Genomic DNA, 22467 nt, shown 5'->3' with positions numbered 1-22467 from the left:
TATTGGAGGAATAGTTCAAGAGTTACTTTTGCTTAACATTTTATTCAGTTCTGAATTATTGGATTTTTTTTTCAAAACTAACATGTATCCCTTTTATTACTTAAATGAGAACTATTTTACACATGCAAATATATGTGTAATAATTTTGGGGAATATACAAAAAGCATGCTGTTAGTGAATAACTCTGGGAAATGGGAATAAAGTTTGAGAAGAAGAGACTTTTCTCATTAATGTATTTTTTCTAATATTAATTTTTATCACATTATTTTTATAAAAATTAATACTTAAAAAAGAATTGAAAATAGTTATATTATTGCACATACTATTCAGATAATTTTGGAAAGAGATTTTTGAATCACTAAGCTAATCCAAAACATTAGCAAAAAGAAGTTTAATCCAAAAAAATTAGGATTTACATTGTACCTTTCATTTTATTCATCTTTATTGCATTATGCTACTTTTTGTTTTCTTTTTTTTTTTTTTTTTTGAGACAGAGTCTTGCTCTGTGGCCCAGGCTGGAGTGCAGTGGCACAATCTCGGCTCACTGCAAGCTCCGCCTCCCGGGTTTACACCATTCTCCTGCCTCAGCCTCCCAAGTAGCTGGGACTACAGGCGCCCGCCACCTCGCCCAGCTAGTTTTTTGTATTTTTTTAGTAGAGACGGGGTTTCACCGTGTTCGCCGGGATGGTCTCGATCTCCCGACCTCGTGATCCGCCCGTCTCGGCCTCCCAAAGGGCTGGGATTACAGGTTTGAGCCACCGCGCCCGGCCTACTTTTTGTTTTCTTAAGTCAGTTCTTACTGTCTTAAGTACATTTAAGACAATTCAACTGAAAATAATGTGATGGGTAATGGAGAAGTAGACTGTTTATATTGGTTCTGCTAAAAACATCAAAGCCCAAATTCAGCCCAAAGACCACTATGTTTTCAATATGAGAGAAAACAACACCAAATATGTTCCACAGTATCAGAATATTAAAAGAATCAACTTATAAAAAGCAAAACAAACAGTAGACACATTTCAAGTCTGTAAGTATCAGCAGTACGGCTCAAATTCTGGCAATTGTAAATCCCTTATATTGTTATGGTAGCTTCATCTTATGGTTGTTTCATCCTCTAATAGAAGTAAAGACATTTTATGTTAGTTCATTTCTGAGGTACATTCCCCTAATAATAGAAGGATGATGTACCTGGAATATGGGAAACTTCAACATATAATACATCCAGTGAAATGGAAGAGGAGGTGACCAAAAGGTAGGGCCAGGATGTGGCTGAACATTCTGCTAGACACTGCAGAAGCAGAGACCAAAAGTACAACAATGACAAAAATGCAGCAATGGGCTTTGCTTCCTGGAGTTGAAAGTTTGGCAAAGGTGGCAGACATATATAAATAACACAAAGTGACCAGAGCTATTATTCATCCTCCCATCATGCATTTGGAGACATTTACAAATTTTCCTGGAACTTTCCCTTTGGAGTCATCCTAAAACCTTCCTTCCCCAGGTAATATCTACTCTAATACTTTAATATCACAGCTATTCAGTGTTATCTACTATAAGACCAGGTGATCCTGACCTCCAACAAGGCATCCACAGGTTCAGTCATCAGACCACCAGTACAGACAACTCCTTCCTCCAAAATCTGAAACTCAAATTTTTCTTCTAGGAAGTCAACAACCTAATCTTTCAATTTTTCCTCCTTTCAACTTTTCCTCCCTTCAACTTCACCAGTGCATCACCCTAAACTGACCTCTAATATCTTAAGCCCTTATTATTTTCTAAATCTATCAGCTCTTTGGCTGATAATGCATTCTTCACATTCTAACCCATTTTTTACATCAGAAGATAAATTTTAACAAAACACATCTCTAATCACATAAGTCCCATTTCAACCAACCTCTTTGATGGTCCCCAAAGTTCCCTGCTTCCTTATATTAATACCTGTGTGTAGTCCCCTCCCATACTGTCAACTCCAGGAAGCAAAGCCCATTACTGCATTTTTGTTGTTGTTATACTTGTGGTCTTTGCTTCTGTAATGGCTAGCAGAGTATTCAGCCACATCATGGCCCTACCTTTTGGGCATTTCCTCTTCCACTATGTGATTCAAATAATTTGGCAGAAGTGGTGGATGCCACTTCCGAGATGAGGTTATAAGGGGCACTTCAGCTTCCATTTTGTTCTTTTGTTCTCTCTCACTCTTTTGGTTGTCTAGTTCATGTTGTACAGGCCCACGTGGCAGAGGAACTAATGCCTCTGGGCTACAGCAAAGTTAAGAATGCTTAGAAGCAGAACTTCCAGCCTTAGTCAAGCCTCAGATGTTTGCAACCTGAGTTAGTCTCATAAGTAACTTTGAGTTAGAACTACCCAGGTAAGTCACTCCAGGTTCCTGACCTACCAAAACTACGAGATAATAAATATTTGCTGTTTTAAGTTACTATGCTTTGAAGTAATTTGTTACACAATTAAAAAATAAAGCAATAGATACCTGACACATGCAATGAGTGTTAGTTTTCTTGTATCTTTATCAACATTGGATATTCCTAGTTTTACATCTTCCTAATGTTAAATGGAAGAAAATACCATCTCATTGTTTTACAGTTATTTTATATCTAGCGAGGCTGAAATTTTTATTTAGTTTGGCTCTTGTAATTTTTCTCCTGTCATGTATTTCCTTTTAAAGTCCTCTGCCCATTTTTGCATTGAAGTATATATTGTTTTCTATGCCTATATCAGGTTTATTATATATTGAGTATTATCTCATTCTCTGATGTTCATGTTGCAAAGATTTTCCCCACTTTTCATATTCTCTTACTTATTTTTGCTTAATTATTTTAGATTTAGGAATTTTTAAATATTTTTGTACTCAAGTAATTAGTTTTTCCCTGTATGGATTCTCCCTTTGTTTGCATACTTATGAAGATGTGCTTATGAAGATGTCTACTCACTATTACACTGGGTTAGATGTTTAATCCACGTTTTCTTCTATTTTATGGTTCCATGTTTAAATCTTTAATTTAGCTGAAACTATGAATTGTATAAAGGAAGTGATATAGTTTTACTAACTTTTTGTAAAGGAATAGAGGAATAGTCAACTTTTAAAACAACACAAAAGACTTATCCAAGTAAAAACAATACAACAAAAAGGAATAAATATATTTAAGCTTGTTCATTATTATTATCATTATTAGCTACAAATTATCAATTTGCTGTTAAAGGCCAGGATCTGTGCCAAATACTTAAAATGCTAGTATTAATAGTTCCATTTTCCAGAAGAAGAATTTGAAGCTTAAAAAGGTTAAATGACTTGTCTAAGGCCACACAGCTAATAAGTGTTGGAGCCAAGATTAGTTATTAATATCCTAAAGCAGTAATTCTGCCTTTTTATAAAATAAATAACATGAGCTCCATTTATGATCCAGCTGCAAATAATTATCAAATTATACTCCATTTTATCCTTAACTAGATGGAAATAGTTTTGAATATGACTAAATTTAGAGCTAATCAAAATTTCTAAACCTCTAAAAGAATGAAATGCCTCATTAATAAATAGTTTTGCTTTGGGAATTTAGAGTAGCTATTGTAAAAACATCAGTGATTGTGTTTGGGAATTAAGTTTTAGAAACAAAACCTTCTTGAAAATAATTTGTGTTTGAAGCATAAAAGTATGCATCATTTGATAATCAGCGATAGTATTGTTGGGAGCAATTTAAAAATTGTAAAATGAGAGAAAAAGAAAGGTAAAAAGAGTAGCTGAGCAGCAGTGGATACGTAGGCACCTAACTTTGGGGAAAGAAAATGAGCAAGTACACTTAAAACTTGATTCTGCTCTTCTATGTGTGTTGATGGAAAGAGTGAGATTTGGATAGGATGGAATTATGTTCTTGAGTAATATGAGTCAACTGTGTTCATGTATGTTTCATAATTATGTGCAGGCACAAGCCAAACAGCCGGAGAGAGGTTTTGGTATTGTCTAAAAATTCTACTTTTAATTTTTACCAAGAAGTATAAGACTCCTTCTTCATCTACCTAGAGCCTCACTCTGGCTCAGGAATATGGTGAAGATTATAAATGGTATGAGGGATGAGTAAAAGGAAAGTTGGAGTGAACTCTTGAGCAAAGTTAGTAAAGATAATCCTTAAAAAGCTTTGACATTTCATTGATGTGTCAAACTCCCTTCTATGAACAGAATTAGAGGTAAATAGTTTGGGTTGGGTTAATAAATGGGTTGAAATTTTCGCTGGTGTACCAACAAATAACTATTCAGGGAAGGAAATGTTATTATAATACATTTTTATATTTAAATTGTATAAAACTCTAAATTTCTAAAATGTTGCAAGTTGTGATGTAATTCTAGAACAGTAGAGAAATAAAATGACCATGCTTATCAGTCAGGGTCCAGTAAGGAGATACAAACTACATAGTGCTCAAAGAGGGAAAGTTGAACATAAACCATTAGTAACAGCAGATTGGAGTGGCTAGTAATAGTTAAAGAGAACACTAGAGAATATAAGAATGGCAGGTATAGGGGAAATGGAAGGTATAGAAAGATGCCTGACTCATGGCTGAGATCCAGTTCACATCAGAGAGGGCACAGTCATGTCTCACTGGATGTCAAAGAAGTCACTGAGAGGTGGCACCAGTAGGATTCATTGTAAACTGACTTTGGAGTTACGGGAAGCTGTCCATAGGGTAGTGCTTAGCTGGTGACACTCCACACAAAAGTCATTTGCTGTGGTCTGAATGTGTCCCCCAAAAGTCATATGTTGAAACTTAATTGCCAATATGATAGTATTAAGAGGTAGGGCCTTTATGAAGTGATTGAGTCATACGGCAGACCTCTCATGGATAGAATTAGGTAGGGCCTTTGTAGAGGGGCTCAAGGGAGTTTGTTCAATCCTTTCTGTCCCTTCTACCATGGAAGAATATGGCACTTGTCCCTCCAGAGGATGTAGCAACAAGGCAGACAGCAGCCCTCACCAGACACCAAATTTATTGGCATTTTGGTCTTGGACTCCCCAGTCTTCAGAAGTGTGAGAAATAAATTTCTATTGTTTATAAATTACCCAGTCTGTGGCATTTTGTTACAGTAGCACAAATGAGACAAACTGACACCCAGAAGTAGGGTGTTGTTATAACAAATACTTAAAAACGTGGAAGCAGCTTTGGAACTAGGTAATGAACAGAGGCTGTGAGAGTTTGAAAGAGCAGGATTGACAAAGCCTATATTACCATAAATGGATCATAAAGGGTGATTCAGGTGACGACTCTGAAGTGAAGAGCTGTAGACAGAGCCTAAATCTTTATTATTATTATTATTATTATTATTTGTATACATTTAAGGAGCACAAGTGCAATTTTGTTACATGGCTATATCGCATAGTGGTGAAGTCTGGGCTTTTAGTGCATCCATTAAGTAATTTCTCATTATCCATCCTCCAACCCTTCTGAGTCTCCAATATCTACCAGTCTACACTCTATGTCCATGTGTACACATTATTTAGCTTCTACCTATAAGTGAGAACATATGGCTTTTGTCTTTCTTTTTATGAGTTGTATCACTTAATGGTCTCTGTCAGTTGTATCCACGTTGCAGCAAAATATATTATTTCATTCTTTTTAACAGCTGAATGGTATTCCACTGTGTATATATACCACATTTTCTTTATCTATTTGTTCACTGATAGAACCTTAGGTTGATTCCATATCTTTGCTATTGTGAATAGTACTGTGATAAACATATGAGTGCATGTGTCTTTTTGATACAATGATTTCTCTTCCTTTGGGTAGATATCCAGTAGTGGGATTGTTGGACGAAATAGTAGTTCTATCTTAAGTTCTTTGAGAAATCTCCATACTGCTTCCCACAGAGGTTGCACTATAATAATTTGCATTTCCACCAAGAGTGTATAAGTGATCCCTTTTCTTTGCATCCCAGTTAATATGTTATTTTTGTCTTTTTCATAACAGCCATTCTAACTAGTGTAACATGTATCTTGTTTTGATTTTAATTTTGCATTTTTCTGATGATTAGTGATGTTAAGCATTTTTTACACTCTTGTTGGCCATTTGTATGTCTTCTTTTGAAAAATGTCTATCATGCCCTTTGCCCACTTTTTAATGGAGTTATCTGTTTTGGCTTATGTTGCTGCTGAGTTCCTTGTAAATTCTAGACATTAGTCCCCTGTCGGGGACTCTTGGATTACAGGTGTGAACCACCATGCCTGGCCCATTCATTTTTTTTTTTTTTTGAGACAGAGTTTCACTCTTGTTGCCCAGGCTGGAGTGCAATGGCACAATCTTGACTCACCACAACCGCCACCTCCCGGGTTCAAGTGATTCTCCTGCCTCAGCCTCCCCAGTAGCTGGGATTACAGGCATGTGCTACCACGCCTGGCTAATTTTGTATTTTTAGTAGAGATAGGGTTTCTCCATGTTGCTCAGACTGGTCTCAAACTCCCAACCTCAGGTGATCCACCTGCCTCAGCCTCCCAAAGTGCTGGGAGTACAGGCATAAGCCACCACACCCAGCCTCATTCATTCTTTTTTATTCTTTTATTCTTTTTTTGTTTGTTTGTTTGACTGGATTAATTCCAAAGATCTGAGTTTAAGTTCTGAGATTCTTTCTTCTGCTTGATCTAGTCCATTGCTGAAGCTCTCAAATGTATTTTGTAATTCTTTCAATGAAAATTTTATTTCCAGATGTTCTGTTTGTTTATTTAATTTAATTTTTATATTTTGAGGCAAGATCTCACTTTGTTACCCAGTCTGGAGTGCAATGGCCTGAACACAGCTCACTGCAGCCTTGACCTCCTGGGCTCAAGCAATTCTCCCACCTTAGCCTCCTGAGTAGCTGGGATCACAGGCATGCACCACCAGGACTGGCTAATTTTTAAATTTTTTAGAGATGGGATCTTGCCATGTTGCCCATGCTGGCCTCAAACTCCTGGGCTCAAGCAATCCTGCCTTGGCCTCCCACAGTGCTAGAATTACAGGTATGAGTCACCATGCCCAACTGCTGCTTGTTTGGAGATATATATGTCCTTGATACATTTCTCATCAATCCTGGATTTATGTTCAGATTTCTCTATTGCTTTTCAGATCCTCTTATTGGTGTCCATGTCTAGGAAAGCGGGTGATATACTTTCCAGTGTCATTCTTTCTCACACAGTGTCCCAGTGTGAAATCCAGGGCTTGGGAGGCTCAAGGTGCTCTTCTGTGGCCTGGACTGTGTGAATTACATGGCTCTCCAGGGAGAGGGTAGATCATAGAGACACTCACTCTCCCTCTCCCATATTGGGGATTCACTCGCCATTTTCAGCTAGACCTCACAAAGCAGGCTGCCTAACCACCTTCTCTTTCCCAGCATCTAAGTTTTCTTTTGCTTGTCTGTTGAGCTGTTTTCCTTCTTGGATAAAACTTCACAGTATGAATCTCTACACACTGTTTTGCTTCTTCCAAGTGGGTGAGGAATGCTGGAGAAGCCTCTCATCTGCCACCTTGGGAAACTCTAAAGCTTCTTAGAGATTAATCAAGTGGTTGGGAATGAGAACGTTAGTAGAAATATAGACAGTAAAGGCCATTCTGATGAAACCTTAGAAATGAGGAACAGACCTTGATCTGTTTCTGTAAATAAAGTTTTATTGAAATGCAGACACATCCATTCATTAACATATTTTCTATGGTTGTTTTGCACTAAAAAGGCAAGGTGGAGAAGTTGAGATAGAGATTATATGGCCCATAAACCCCAAAATATTCAGTGTCTGGCTCTTCAGAAAAACATTTGCCAACCCTGCCATATAGTATTCCAATGAATACACAGTGTAAAATACAATTTATTTATCCCTTCTACTGCTGACATCCATTTGAGTAATCACAACTCTGAAGCTACTAGAATTAGTATTGCTATTAACATTTTATTAAATATTGTTTCCTTAATATATGTAAGCATATGATCATTTGTTGGCATATGACTAACAGGGGAATTGCTGGGCTGTCTAGACATGTTCAATGGTAGTAGATATTGGCAGTTTTCCAAAGTACCAAATTCTTCATTTCAATGTAGAAGAAAACTGATGCCCTAAAATGCTGGGTCATATTATAGCAACGAATTAAGAAAAATTATTTTTGACTTTAGAAAATGTGTGTTTTAAAATTAAAAAAAAAGTTAAAGGAAATTATTGAGTTAAGTTAAATTCTAAATTTCTAGGTACAGAGTGAAGTCATATATGCAGAAAAAGCATTTCTTGCTTCGAACAATAGACAGTACATTTTATAAGAATCTGGGAATAGAAAAACTCAGGCATAAAAGCTGTGGCTTACAAAGTCCTTACCTTTGAATAAATGCAACCATCAGTTCCAAACACCCACTTCTGAGATTCATCTCCACTACGTCTGTAATGAAAATGTAATTTAGAGATTGACATCTTTTCTCCACAGAAACACTTGTAGGTTTTAAATAAAATGATCATTTTCCAGATAGCCTGGCAGGAGGACTGCCCACATGCTACCAAAGATTCTGCCACTATTACTTTTATCTCAGCAGCTAAAGCCTTCCCTAAGACAACCAATTTCTCTCTTATAATGCTCTGGTACCCTAAGTGGGGTATGTGTGTGCGTGTGTGTGTTACCAGTAGCAACAGTGATCAAAAGTTTTAGAGAACAAATACAATCAATCATAATATTATGGAAAGTTCTGCCTACAAAAAAAAAGATCCTCTATGAGACAAAGAAAGCAACTTAATTAAGTATAAAGATCAAGAGGATAGTAAGAAAAAAGATACCATGGAAAATTAGGAACCTCAGGTGCCTAATTCTGAAACAGCTAGAGAATTTTGTCAGGGAATATGTATTTTCTCAGCTAAGTCTGAGTAAGAAAAAACTAAAATGTGATGAAGCTAATTATGTCTAATTTAACTAATCATGTATTCATTAATATTTAGAAATCTTACAAAGATAGAACAAAAATGAATTAAATTAAGTGTAACAGATGTTAAACAAGACTTTTCCTACTGCCTTTGAGTTTTGACAGAAACATCAAAGGTTGAGTATAAGAGGTGTCAGGTAATGCTCTATTCTATTCTAAAGCAAGGTGCTATGTGATCTGGGCAGAGAATGTAAAGGCAGCCATCCAAAAGTAGTTCAGTACACATTAGTCTTTAGCCTACATCCAGTCTGTATAAAAGAATATGAAGAATTCATAGGCATGTTGAAATGGGTGCTTAGTAACAGTGTAGGTCTCTAGAATCCTAACCTCAGAGTTTCGATTCTGAAGGTCTGGACGCCCCCGCCCCCATCAAATCTACATTAACAGGTGTTTCAAGTTATTCCAATTATAAAATTCTGGGGATTTTGATGTGTGTGGTTTATAAGCCAAACTTTGGAAAACATGTACTAGAATATGAGGGCAGTGAGGAAATGAAAAATCAAATGTTTAAACTTAGAAATAGTAAGAAATATGTTGTCTCTGTGCTGGGTTCTGGACACAGAGCTTCTAACTCCCTTGACATTCCTTCAGTGATAGGAGCATCTTTTGTTCTAATGAGGGGATTCTTGGAAGGCTCCTGGATGAGGGCTGGTCACAGAAAGACCAAGTCATGATTCAAATGCTAGAACTTTTAGTGTCCCTGTGTCTTCCCTTGGGAGGAAAGAGAAGCAGCTGGAGAATGAGTTAATAATCAATCATGCCTCCATAAAAATCAACAAAATATAGGATTTGGAGAGCTTCTAGGTTTGTGAACATATCCCTGTGCCAAGAGGGTGGTGCATCCCAACTCCACAGGAACAGAAGCTCCTGTCCTCAGGACACTTCCAGACCTTGCCCTATGTACCTCTTCATCTGACTGTTCATCTGTATCCTTTATTATATCCTTCATAATAAACTGGTAAATGTAAGTAAATGTTTCTCTGAGTTCTGTGAGCCATTCTAGCAGATTATCAAACCCAACGAGGGGGTCATGAGAATCCCAACATACAGCTGGTTGGTCAGGAGTACAGGTGACAACCTGGGACTTGTGATTGGTGTTTTAAGTGGAGGCAGTCTTGTGGGACTGAGCCCTCAACTTGTGGGATCTAATGCTAACTCCTGGTAGATAGTGGCAGAACTGAATTGAATTGTAGGACACACAGCAGGTGTCCACCGAGAACTGAAGAATTGCTTGATGTGGAAAAAAAAAAAAAAAAAAAAAACCATCTAATATCAAAAGTGAAGTGTATGAAGTAGAGAAAACAGTTTGGTTTTTTTCTGTACAAAAATATTATAAAGGAGAAATGATTTGATGATTGAATAAATGAGGTGGAGGTTAGAGAGAGTAGTCACGGGTAAGTCTCAGATGTCAAATTTGGGAAAAGAAGAGGAACATAACACTAGTAAAGGAAAATGAAGCGAGAATGGAGCAGAGCGGGCAGAGAGGTGAAAAATAAGAAGAGTTCTAATAATTATGTAAAAGTGTTTAATATTAAATAAAATATCTTTCAAGGTATACTGACCCCAAAGCTAAGGATCCCATTCTAAGGCTTTGACGATGTAATTGTTGCGTAAAACAATTTCAACATCAGGTGGGGTGATGAAGGTATTGGGGGAAGTTTTCTTTCTAAGAATCTTTCTATTTCATAATTAATAAAGGAAAAGAGAAGCTTTTTAAATTTTGACTTGCCATCCAGAACTAAAATGATAGTTTATGATAATAGTGATTATCCAAGAAAAAACACGGACTGTGAAAATTTGAGTGGAATTGAGGGGCTATCCCAGTCAAGTCCTCATTTTATACATGAATAAAATGAGATGCAGAGAGATGAAGTGAGCTGGTTAAAATCACAGCGCTAGTTATTATACAAATAGGAACCAGAACCCAGAATGTCTGACTTAAGCTCAACATTTCAATTAGATCAGAAAAGTATAACGCAAGTTATTTTGTGTAAGTGGAAGACTGAAAATGGAGTCAACATTTTAGTTTCACTAATATAATATGACACAATCTCAGTAACTTAATACATATTGATATAATCATAATGTTTTTATACAACTGTATTAAAATAATCATCAGTTTTATACTATAACAAATTCTCCTGAGGTACTGAGAAAGCTATTTCAAACCCTGAATGAAGAAATAACAAAAACAATATTGCTAGTCTTTAAAGCTGTCAATCCCAAGCTTAGAAGTATACTTTTTTCAAAATAATAAAACAAGAGTGATTGCTGTAATGCTTTGATGGAAATGTGTTGGGTTGTGATAAAATTTAGAATATTTTAATGTGTAAGGGCTATAACTCAATGCAGCTTCATTGCTTACAAGCAATCTCCCCTGTTTCATAAATTATTGTGAGCACATTTCTTCAAGATAAATAAAATGCAAATGATAATTTTTCAAAGTATACGACATCTGCAATTGGTAATTAATAGACTGATGCTAACCATACAAATCTGTAAAATTCAGAATTTTGTCTTTTACTTGAAATACGGTGTTGCCTTGATGATGAATTATTTCAGTTTCGACTTTCTGAACTTACGGCATCTTCTCTCAAAACTAATACAACAGAAAAGATGTCCGGCAAGCTGGCAACTGTGTGAGGGCAGAGACCGTGTATATCCCCAGAGCTGATCACAAGGCCCGGCATGTAACCGGATATTAAAGATATCTTTGAATAAATAAAAATGTGAATAAAGTGCCAGAATGTTACTACCCTAAAAATTAATCATAAAGCCATCTGAAAGTGTTTTAAATTTAATATATGGCTGTTTAGGGAACTTAAAAGATCTTTTTGGTAGACGGCTAAAGAAGAGAAATTACACCTTTGTTAAGAAAAAAAGAAACAATTCTGAAAGAAATACAAATTTACTAGCATTTGTCAAATTTTATCAAGCTTCAATTCTGTTCTGGCATATCTTTTCCTAGAAAATTCTACGAAAACCATGTAGTCTTATATAATCTATAACCTTTGGGAGCTTACTAGTATCACTCCTGTTGGTAGTCTGCTTAAATCTATAAATGTTGTCCCTAAATTTTACCAAAGTTGTAAAACAGCAAATCTCTCATGTAGTGCCATGTTAGGCTGGATGAAAAGGTATCATTCTAATTTATAATAACTTCTTAAATAAAATTTCTACACACAAAAGTGTATCTGCCTATTTTTTAAGACATTTTATATGTAGAAAAAACAAATTTAGATCCAACATACAATGATGCTCAGATGAGACTGATTTAGAGGATGATATTATAGACTTTCCTCTTCTTGATCAAAAAGCACCAAGCTAAAAATATTTTTTTAAACAAAATTAAAAAATAACAACAACATCAATAATGAAAGGAAGGGAAAATAAAGGAGCTACATTCCATCCAATAATCAGTCATAATATCATGACATACACTGAACTAAGGTTGAGAGACTTGAGTTCTAGTCCTGCATCTAATGTTAAATAGATATATGACCTTTAGTAGATCACTTAGTCTCTGGTGGCCTTGGAATTTTTTTAAATAATGATGATATTCTTATCACAACTGCCACTATCACCACCTCTACTACCACTAGTAAAGAGAATTTTGAAGTAGGCACTCTTAGAATCCTTCCTTCTCTGAAATCATATGACCTTCAAGTGTTCTCATCTTATAAGTGAGGGAACTGAGAATGATCTGTCCTGGGAAGCTTGCTAAGTAGTGTAACCCTATTAAGCATGCATGTGTGTAAATGTCTATATAGGTATATCTATATAGGTAATATAGAGATAGATATGATATAGATATAGATATATATGCCTATACATTACACACATATATGTGTGTAATACATTTATACACACACATATATGTCTGTATGTGTTTATACACTCACACATTCATCATTTCCTGGTAACTATATGGAGGGCTGTTATCATGCTTCAGGATCACAAATTTCTTTTCTCAGACAGCCTCAAATGGCTCTGATGTCTACCAATGCTACCTGGGCCAAAAGTAGAATGCATGTAGAGGATGGGGAAAGGGATTTCCAGTCCATAATTCATAACATAGTAAGAACAACGACAAGTTTCATTCAGTAGTCCACATACTGTGACATTACACATGGACAACTTTCTATTTGATGTTGACGTTTCTAATGGTATTACCTATATGTGTTAATACAACTTCTGTCTGCTGCTATTCCTTAGCATTATACAGCTACACTTGTTGATTGTATGTAAAGGTGTCCTTAAAGCAGTGTGTGTTTTTAACCTAGTCTGGTAATGTTTGCCAGTTGTCACTTCATTTTTAGGAAGACCTAAATGGCAATAAAAAATGGATGCAAAAAACCATAACTGAAAGATTAACCTTGAAATATGAAAGATGGTAAAGATTACTTGAAATTTGACATGGTTCCATGAAAGTCTGAAACTTCTTTTATGGATCATCTTTAAGATAGAACACTCAGTTCCATATTTATTCTGATTTAAGAAGTGTACAGACTAAAAATAGAAAAGAAGGTCTCCTTCAGCAGGTCCATTAGTCCATTGATTTTACATGTAGGGGTTGCAAATTCAAAAGCCTTTATGGGCCAGACAGGTATTAGAAATGCATGAAGTAGCAAGAGCCAGTGTGAGGGCTGCCAAAGGGAATGGTGGAAAATATGGCAAACCGGAGGATATATGTTCCATCTAAAGAGGACATCACCACTCAGTTCCTTTTTGATGGGTGTCATGAAAGAATTCAGGTCCAGTGCCACTCATTTCAGATTTTTTCAAGAAAAGCCAGAAGTATGTCACTTTTGTGTGAAATCTTCCTATTTCTATAGGCTTACGACTTATTCAAAAATTGTAGTAATATGCAAGCCAAACAAAATCTATGGGTTAACAGCTTCTAACCTTTATAATCTATCTTCCTCTGTGAGTGCATGTGTGTGCGAGTGTTTGATGTTACGTTAATTTTTTAGTTGAACACTAAAGTCCAGATATCCTGCATATCTGCAATCCTTAAAAATGAAGCAATATCAATATTGAATGGTGCTCTGAAAAATAACTTCGATTCAACTAGTTTATCTGTAAGGTGTCCAAAATATCTTTTGGAAAGAAGCATTTTTAAATGATTTTTGAGATGGTTTAGGTCACCTGGTAAAGACATTGTTGGTTTACCTTTCATCCATTAACACTCAGATGCACAGACAGAAAAAAAAATATTAAAAGGGAAAATACGCACGAGCACTTGCTATACTGAATAAGAATAAGATTATTAACACCAAATGAGACATAATTGAACTAATGAGGCATGATATGTTTATAATATTCTTTGTGAGTTGTCAGATTGCTACTTTAAGTACTAGTTCTATTATTTCTAGCATATAAAGGCTATGTCTTGATTCATAACTTTTGTTAAAATCATATAATACTACTTAGAAAAAGAAAATTTTTATCTCTAGAAATTGCTGTCACATGAAGATATTTATCGTTATTTATACTACAATACGGTTATCTTAAAAAAAAAAAGTCACACAGTCATTTTAGATGTCCTGGAAAAGATAAACATGTTTGAAATTACCCAGAAGTGAGGTAAACTCTAAAAATTTTGGCCCTTCCTGCTTTCTAAAATGAAGTATAACTTCATAGTCATTGCAAACTTCCAGTGTTCTAAATTTCCTATTTTGGCTCCACCTTGGATTTCGCTTTTCAGATAAAGGCAAGTTAAAAGGTGAGCAGGAGGGAGGATCCCTACACAATTAGGATGATATGCCTTTGTATTAACACAACTTGCCTTCAACTTAAATACTTCCTTCCCTCCCTTCCTTCTTTTCTAGATTAAACAAAATCTTTTCTTATTTTTGTTTGCTTGTTTCATGAACATCTCTTTTCTTGCCCAAACTTTCTCCTCCATAGGCAATAGATCAGCCCACTCAATTCCATGACAATCTTGACCAGAGTAGAAGTAGACCTCAACATTTCATCAGCTGATCTGGTCTTAGTCCACTGAGGTAATGGACTTAGCCTCATTAAAACCAGATCAGCTGATGAGATGCTGCAGTACTTTCAGTATACAGCATGCCTAGGGAGAGTCCTGTGTATGAAGAGTATGCCCATCAAGTTATCCATAACTTTCCAATCACCTGCCATTTTGACCTAGGCCATTGATCAACTGTCCCATTGAGAAAGGCCTTCTCTCACTGTCTCCTTCTAAAGTAACCACTTAGTCATTCTTTACCATTTTTATTTTTTCTTGTTTTTTTTTTAAAAACAGCTTTATTGAAAAATAATTGACACACAATATTGCACAATTAGTAGGCACATATTCTAAGTGTAAAATTTTGTAATTTTGAAATATGTATACATCTTTTTCAAGCAACACAACAATCAGAATAATGAACATATCCACATCTGTCATGCAAAATGAATCACTCCTAAAGTTTCCCTATGCCCTTTTGTAATCTCTCTCTTCTGTCCCTTCCTCATCTTCCTATCTTCAGGCAACCACTGATCTGCTTTCCCTTACTCTACAGTAGTTAGCATTTTCTAAACTATACATAAATTGAATCAAACAATATGTACTTTTTTGTTTTATTTTCTACTTTCCTTCAGCATAATTACTTTGAGATTCAACTATGTTGTTGAATATATCAAGAGTTTATTCCTTTTTATTACTGGGTATTCTATTGTATAGATTATCTGTTCACCTATGGATGGGATGGACATTTGAGTTATTTCTAGTTTTTTTTCTGTAGGCTTTTAGAAATAAAGCTGCTGAGAACATTGATTAATTGATTGATTGATTGATTGATTGATTGATTGACACAGGGTCTCACTCTGTCACTCAGGGAGAAGTATGGTGGTGCAATCATGGCTCACTGCCACATCGACCTTCTGGGCTCAAACAATTCTCCTGCCACAGCCTCCTGAGTAGCTGAGACTACAGGGGCACACCACCATGCTCAGATAATTTTTAATTTTTTGTAGAGACAGCGTCTCACTACATTGCCCAGGCTGGTCTCAAACTCCTGGTCTCAAGTAATCCCTCCCCCCTCAGCCTCCCAAAGTTCTGGGATTACATGTGTGAGCCACTATGAACATTTATACATGAACAAAGTATACATTCTTTGTATGGATGTATGCTTTCATTTTCTTTGCATAAATTTCTAGGAGTAGAATGGCTGGGTCATAAGGTAGATGAATGTTTAATATTTTAGGAAAGTATCAACTGTTTTCCAAAGTAACTAAACCATTTTATATTTCCACTAACTACTTATGAGAGTTCTAGTTGTCCCACATGATCACCAATATTGGTATGGTCAATCTTTTAAGGATTAGACATTCTAACAAATATGTAGTGATGCTTCATTGTAAGTTTATTTGGTATTCCCCTAATGAATAATAGTGTTGAGCATATTTTCATATGCCAATTGTACGTCTGCCCTGTTAAAGTAACTCTCCAAATCATGTATCCCCCCATGTTTTGTTGAATTGTGTGTGTATGTATTTTGTAAATATATATGATTTACAAATATTCGCACCTTGTGTGTGGCTTGTCTTTTCATTCTGTCTTCATTCACTGTCTTTCAGAGAATAGAAATTTTTAATATTATTGAAGTGCAACTTGTCAATTTTTATTTTTGTGGATCATGCTTTTGGTGTCACATCTGAGAATATTTTGCCTAATGGAAGGTCACAAATAGTTTCTCCTATGCTTTCATCTAAAATACCTACAGTTTTAGGTTTTACACTTAGGTATATGATCATTTTGAGCTAATTATTGTCAAGCTATTCTTGCACTCCTGGGATAAACCCTACTTGTTCACGATACATCTTTTTATAAATTGTTGTATTCCATGTGCTAAAATCGTGTTAATAATTTTTTTGTACTTATAGTCATGAGAGATACTGGTCTATGATTTTCTTTTCCTATAATATCTTTATCAAGTTTTGTGATCAGGATACTGCTGACCCCCTAGAATCAGATGGAAAGTATTCCTTCTTATTTCTTTTGTGGATAAGATTGTGTAGAGTTGGTATTAATTTTCCTAAAATGTTTGCAGAATTTCCCAGTGAAGCTAGTGAAGTAATCTGGGTCTGGAATTTTCTTTGTAGGAAGGTTTTCCCTTTCTTTAAGAGATGTAGGACTATTCAGGTTTCCCATTTTTTCTTGAGTAGGCATTGGTGGTTGGTGTCTTTTAAAGGAAATGGTCTTTATCACCTAAATGACAAATTTACTGGCACATAGTTGTTCAAAATATTCCCTTATCATCCCTTTAATAACTGCATGATATCTCTCATTGCTGATACAGGTAATCTGTGTCCTCTCTCTTTATCTGAACAGTCTGGCTAGAGATTTATTATGTTTTATCTTTTCAAAAAAATCCAGCTTTTAACTTCATTGGTTTTCTCTAATTTTTTTTCTATTTTATTGATTCCCACTCTTAACTTTCATTATCCCATTTCTTCTGCTTATTTTGTATTTGACTGGCTCTTACAGTTTCTTAGAGTGGAAGCTGAAACCATTGATGTGATATCTTTCTTCTTTTCTTATACAGGCATTTATGTAACTTTCCCTCTGAAAACCTCAGCAGTCTTTCACAAATTTCAATATGTTGTATTTTCATTTTCATTCAGTTCAAAATACTTGCTAATTTCCATTTTAATGTCTTCTTTGATTCATGGGTTTGTTATAAATGTGTTCAAATATTTGGGGGCTTTGCAGAAAACTTTCTGCTATGTTTTAGTTTAATTCCATTATCATCAGAGAACACACTCTATATCACTTGAATTTTCTTATACTTACTTAAATTTGTTTCATAGCCATTATATAGACTATTTTGGTACATGCTATGTACTTTAAAAAATGCCTCTTCTGCTGTTATTGAATGCATTTTTCTATAAATATCAATTAGGTAAAGTTGCTCAGTAATGTTATTCTAGTCATCTATATCCTTACAGGTTTTTTTACTTGTTCTGTTAATTATGAAACAGGGTATTATTGTTGCTCACTAGAGTTTTAGATGTTTCTCTTTCTCCTGGCAATTCTATCAGCTTTCACTTCAGGTATTTTGAAGCTGTGTCATTTTTTAAAAATTAGAATTGGCCGGGCGCGGTGGCTCACGCCTGTAATCCCAGCACTTTGGGAGGCCGAGACGGGCGGATCACAAGGTCAGGAGATCGAGACCATCCTGGCTAACACGGTGAAACCCCGTCTCTACTAAAAATACAAAAAAAAAAAAATTAGCCGGGCGCGGTGGCGGGCACCTGTAGTCCCAACTACTCGGGAGGCTAAGGCAGGAGAATGGCGGGAACCCAGGAGGTGGAGCTTGCAGTGAGCTGAGATCTGGCCACTGCACTCCAGCCTGGGCAACAGAGCGAGACTTCGTCTCAAAAAAAAAAAATTAAAAAAAAAAAAAGTTAGAATCATTATGTTCTCTTGATAAATTAACCCCTTAATCATCAGATGGCCCTATTTATCCCTAGCAATTTCCTTTCACTGAAGTCTACTTTATCTGATATTAATATATCCATTCTTACTTTCTTTGGATTAATTTTATCATTGTATATATTTTTCATGAATTTACTTTTAACATATTTGTGTCTTTATATTTAAAGTTAATTTCTTATAGGTAGCATATAGATGGATGTTGTATGTTATCTAATCTAACAATGTCCGATTTTTAAATGGGGTGTTTAGATTATTTATATTTAATGCAATTATTTATACACATGGCTTTAAGCCTACCATCTTGTTATTCATTCTCTATTTCTGTTCTTTGTTCCTCTTTTCCTCTTTGTCTTGATTTGGATTAATTATTTTTAATATTTCATTTTATTTACTTTTTTGACTTGTTAGCCATAACACTCTATTATTTTAATGATTGCTTAGGTGATTATACATTTTTAACTTAACATAATCTACTTTCAGTTGATATCACATCATTTCACAAATAGTATAAAAAATCTTTCTTCCATGTTTCTCCTAGTGGCACCTGTGTTATTTCCATCACACATTTTATTTCTACACATTATCTCCACAATATATTATTATTATTACTATTGCTTTAAACAACCAATTATCTTTTAAAGAGACAAAAATAATTAGCACTGTGGGGTTGTGGGTTTTTTTTGTTTTTGACACACAGTCTTGCTCTGTTACTCAGGTTGGAGTGTAGTGGTACAATCATGGCTCACTATAGCCTCAACCTCCTGCCTCAGCCTCCCAAGTAACTGGAACTACAGCTGTGGACCTTCACTGAACGTGACTAATCTTTGTATTTTTTGTAGGGATGGAATTCCAGCATGTCGCCCATGCTGGTCTCAAATTCCTGGGCTCAAGTGATCTGCCCGCCTCAGTATCCCAAAGTGCTGGAATTACAGGCATGAGCCACCATGCCAGGCCTAGTAGCATTGTTATATTACTTATATAGTCACCATTGCCAGTGCTCTATATTTCCATCTGGTATCATTTTTCTTCAGCCTGAAGGATGTTCTCTAACATTGCTTATCATAAAGATCTGCTGGTGATGAGTTCTTCAGTTTGTGAATATCTTAAGGTCTTTATATTGCCGTAAATTTTGAAAAACACTTTCATTGGGAAAAGTTTTCTAGTTCCTCCCCACCTCCTCTTTTAGTATGCTAAAGATGTTCTTCCACTGTCGCTTACTTGCATTGTTGCCAACAAGAAATCTGCTGTCAGCCTTATTTTAGATCCTCTTGTACATAACATGCCTTTTCTCTCTGCTTTTAAGATTTTCTCTTTATCACTAATTTTAAACAATTCTATTATAATGTGCCTTGGTTTTGTCTCTTCATGCTTCTTGTGCTTGGAATTTGTTGAGGTCCTTGAATCAGTGGGTTATAGCTCTCAATTTTGCATATAGAAATTGTTCAGACACTATTTCCTCCAATATTTTTCTGTTCCTTGCTTTAACCTGTCAGAGACTATAAATACTCAGAAAATAGGCCATATGAAATTTTCTCACATCTCACTGATGCTCTGTTCTCTTTTTTTTTTTTTTTTTTTTTTTTAAGTATTTGTTTTTTCTCCGGTTTTCCTTGTGAATAGTTTTGTTATCTCAAGTTCACTGCTATTTTCTTCCACATTGTCTAATCCTGGCATTAGTAATGTTTAGTATATTTTTTGTCTTATATATTACAGTTTTCATCTCTTGAAATTTGAGTTTTTTTATATCTTCCGTGTATTTAGTTAACATGTTCAATCTTTCCTCTAGCTTCTTGAATATAGAGAATACAGTTAAAACAACTCTTTTAATGTCTCATCTAGTAATTCTATCATCTGTGTCATTTTTGGGTCAGTTACAATTGATTGATTTTTCTCTTTAGCATAACTGTGGACTAAATGAGCTGAAGCATCTCTGGCTCCATGTTCCATGGTTTCGCATTGGCATTGGCATTGGCATTGCAAGTTCATGCTCAACGTGTCTCTAGTTTACAGAACTCATTCTGCTTCAGAAATCTTATTACCCAGTCTGCGTACAGCTCCATACCAAACTGAGATTTGCTTTAGGGTTGTCTGTCACTACTTAGGAACTATGTGTTTAGGACTCTATTAGCACTGGAGAGTTTGCATAATGCCAAGCTACCATCTTTCCCATCTGCCTGAGTTTTTCAAGTGACGTACCCTGCTCATTCACTAAGGTATCTGCTACCACACTTGGCACTCACTGGCAATCATTTGACTGGACTTTAACTGACAGGCAGTGTAGTGTTGTGGCTAAGTGTCTACTTTCAGGTTATAGGGCCTGACTGCTTGGGTTTGCATTCCTGCCAAACCACTTGTAGGTGTGGTTTTGAGCAGGTGATTAACTTCTCTGTACCTCAATTTCCTCACCTGTAAAGATAATAATGATACCTATCCTATCAGATTGTTGTAAGGATAAAATTTGACAATGCAATTTAAGGATATGAGAATAGCATCTGGCTTAGACACTTTGTTGTTAGAGTAAGCAGTGCAGCCTGCATCTACATCTGGGAATTTGAGTCTGTAGATCACATTCTTAATCATTATATGATATCCTTATATCTGCTTTGCAGGTTAGAGAAAATTTCCCTTCTGTATTTATGGCTGGATCAACTTCTCTGATGATTTCAGCTTAAGCACATCCTAAGTGTCTATCTAGCCAGAAGTCGTTGGTAATGGCTTTTTAAGTCCTGAAGTATGATAGAAATCGTTTTTTTAACACTAAGTGAAAACAAAATACCAAAACTAAAGACCAAGAAAAAAGAAAGTGATTAGAAAACAATATTTTGAGACTCTTGGAGATAAATCAACTTTCTTCCTCAATCTGTTTTCGTTTATTGTATCTTCCTAAATCAGAAAAAAACAAATATGAAGGACACTTATGGTCCCTTACAAGCCAGCATTTTTTGGTCTCTGTGATTATTCTTTCACAGTTCAATATTTTATATTCAGAAGATGAAAAAAAGGTTAAGAATACACACAAAAATTTAAGTTTGTTAATTAGCAATCAAAATGGATATAAAGAAATGAGTTATAATAATTATGGAGTAAAGCAGCAGTTTGTCTACAACATGGGTACATGTTGAAGGCCAACATTTCACTTTTTAAAATATTTTTAAAACACTACCAAACTAATTGGCATACATTTTCAAGCTTACTTTAGATTCAGAAATTAATATTGTTATTATGAATACAAATTTAAACATTGAATGAATATTCAATCCAAACCAGGAGGCATCACAATTGAACTGCTCAGATTTCTTGAAATTAGCATTTATTATCTTGAGCTAAATAACTCATAAGCATTACCTTTTCTGTAGGATTAATTTATATCCTTCTAGTGATGTTCCCTCAGCAGCCTTGACTCTGATAGGATGACCAATAGCCAGGCAGCCCTGAGTTATCGCTCGACTCAGGATCATTCCAGTCTTCCAATGAATAGAGAGGGGGAGAAAGGTCTAAATAAGTTAAAAGAACCAGAAAATTCAACAATGTGTCACAAATAGTGAGGTCATTATGCCTGGATAACCCTGGATATTAACAGTTGCTGAAAGTGAAACACTACCCACAACTTAGCAGTCAGCGAGCCCTGCTCAGAATCAGTAATCTTCTGTCCGACAAGGGTGGCATTTTACAGTTCAGTGCAAAATAAAACAGACCTTGATATCTTCATTTGTCTTTTTTTTCTGTGCATATTTCACAGTGCAGCAATTTGGGGTCCATCACGTGTCACTTGTTGTAGTTATAACTACAGAGCTTACTGGAAATATGTACGCACAGAAAAAAAATAGTGCAGTGAACTGAAAAGACTGAAACAAATCCTTAACCTTTGTATTAATTTAAAGTTTTACTCTGGGTCTAAATATCATGGGTTAAACATTTTAAGGTGGTTTGTGAACTGCTTTTGTTTTAAATATTAGGATTTCCTGCCAAGGAAATTAAAGGGGAGTATTACTTGAAGGGCCATTTAACCATTTTCTTACTTAGTGAGTCAATACAACATTTTTCATAAGTGACAACCACAGAGAGATTTGTCTACATCTACTAGAGATTTATGGCACGTAAA

At 35.5% G+C, this 22467-nt stretch overlaps 1 protein-coding gene across 1 annotated transcript in view; it reads right to left on the bottom strand.

Moving 5' to 3' along the window:
* The window catches only part of DCDC1 (doublecortin domain containing 1), a 450202-nt gene that overhangs the window by 187037 nt on the left and 240698 nt on the right, over positions 1-22467 (bottom strand). Inside the window, exons 15-16 of the mRNA XM_030918251.1 lie at positions 21711-21829; positions 8328-8388 (exon numbers count right to left, since the gene is read on the bottom strand). Coding sequence (XP_030774111.1) covers positions 8328-8388; positions 21711-21829 — 180 coding nt within the window. The remainder of the gene's footprint in view (positions 1-8327; positions 8389-21710; positions 21830-22467) is intronic.

Source organism: Rhinopithecus roxellana, chromosome 15, assembly GCF_007565055.1.
Source record: "Rhinopithecus roxellana isolate Shanxi Qingling chromosome 15, ASM756505v1, whole genome shotgun sequence".
Taxonomy (NCBI): domain Eukaryota; kingdom Metazoa; phylum Chordata; class Mammalia; order Primates; family Cercopithecidae; genus Rhinopithecus; species Rhinopithecus roxellana.
This window is presented reverse-complemented; position numbering and strand designations above follow the sequence as displayed.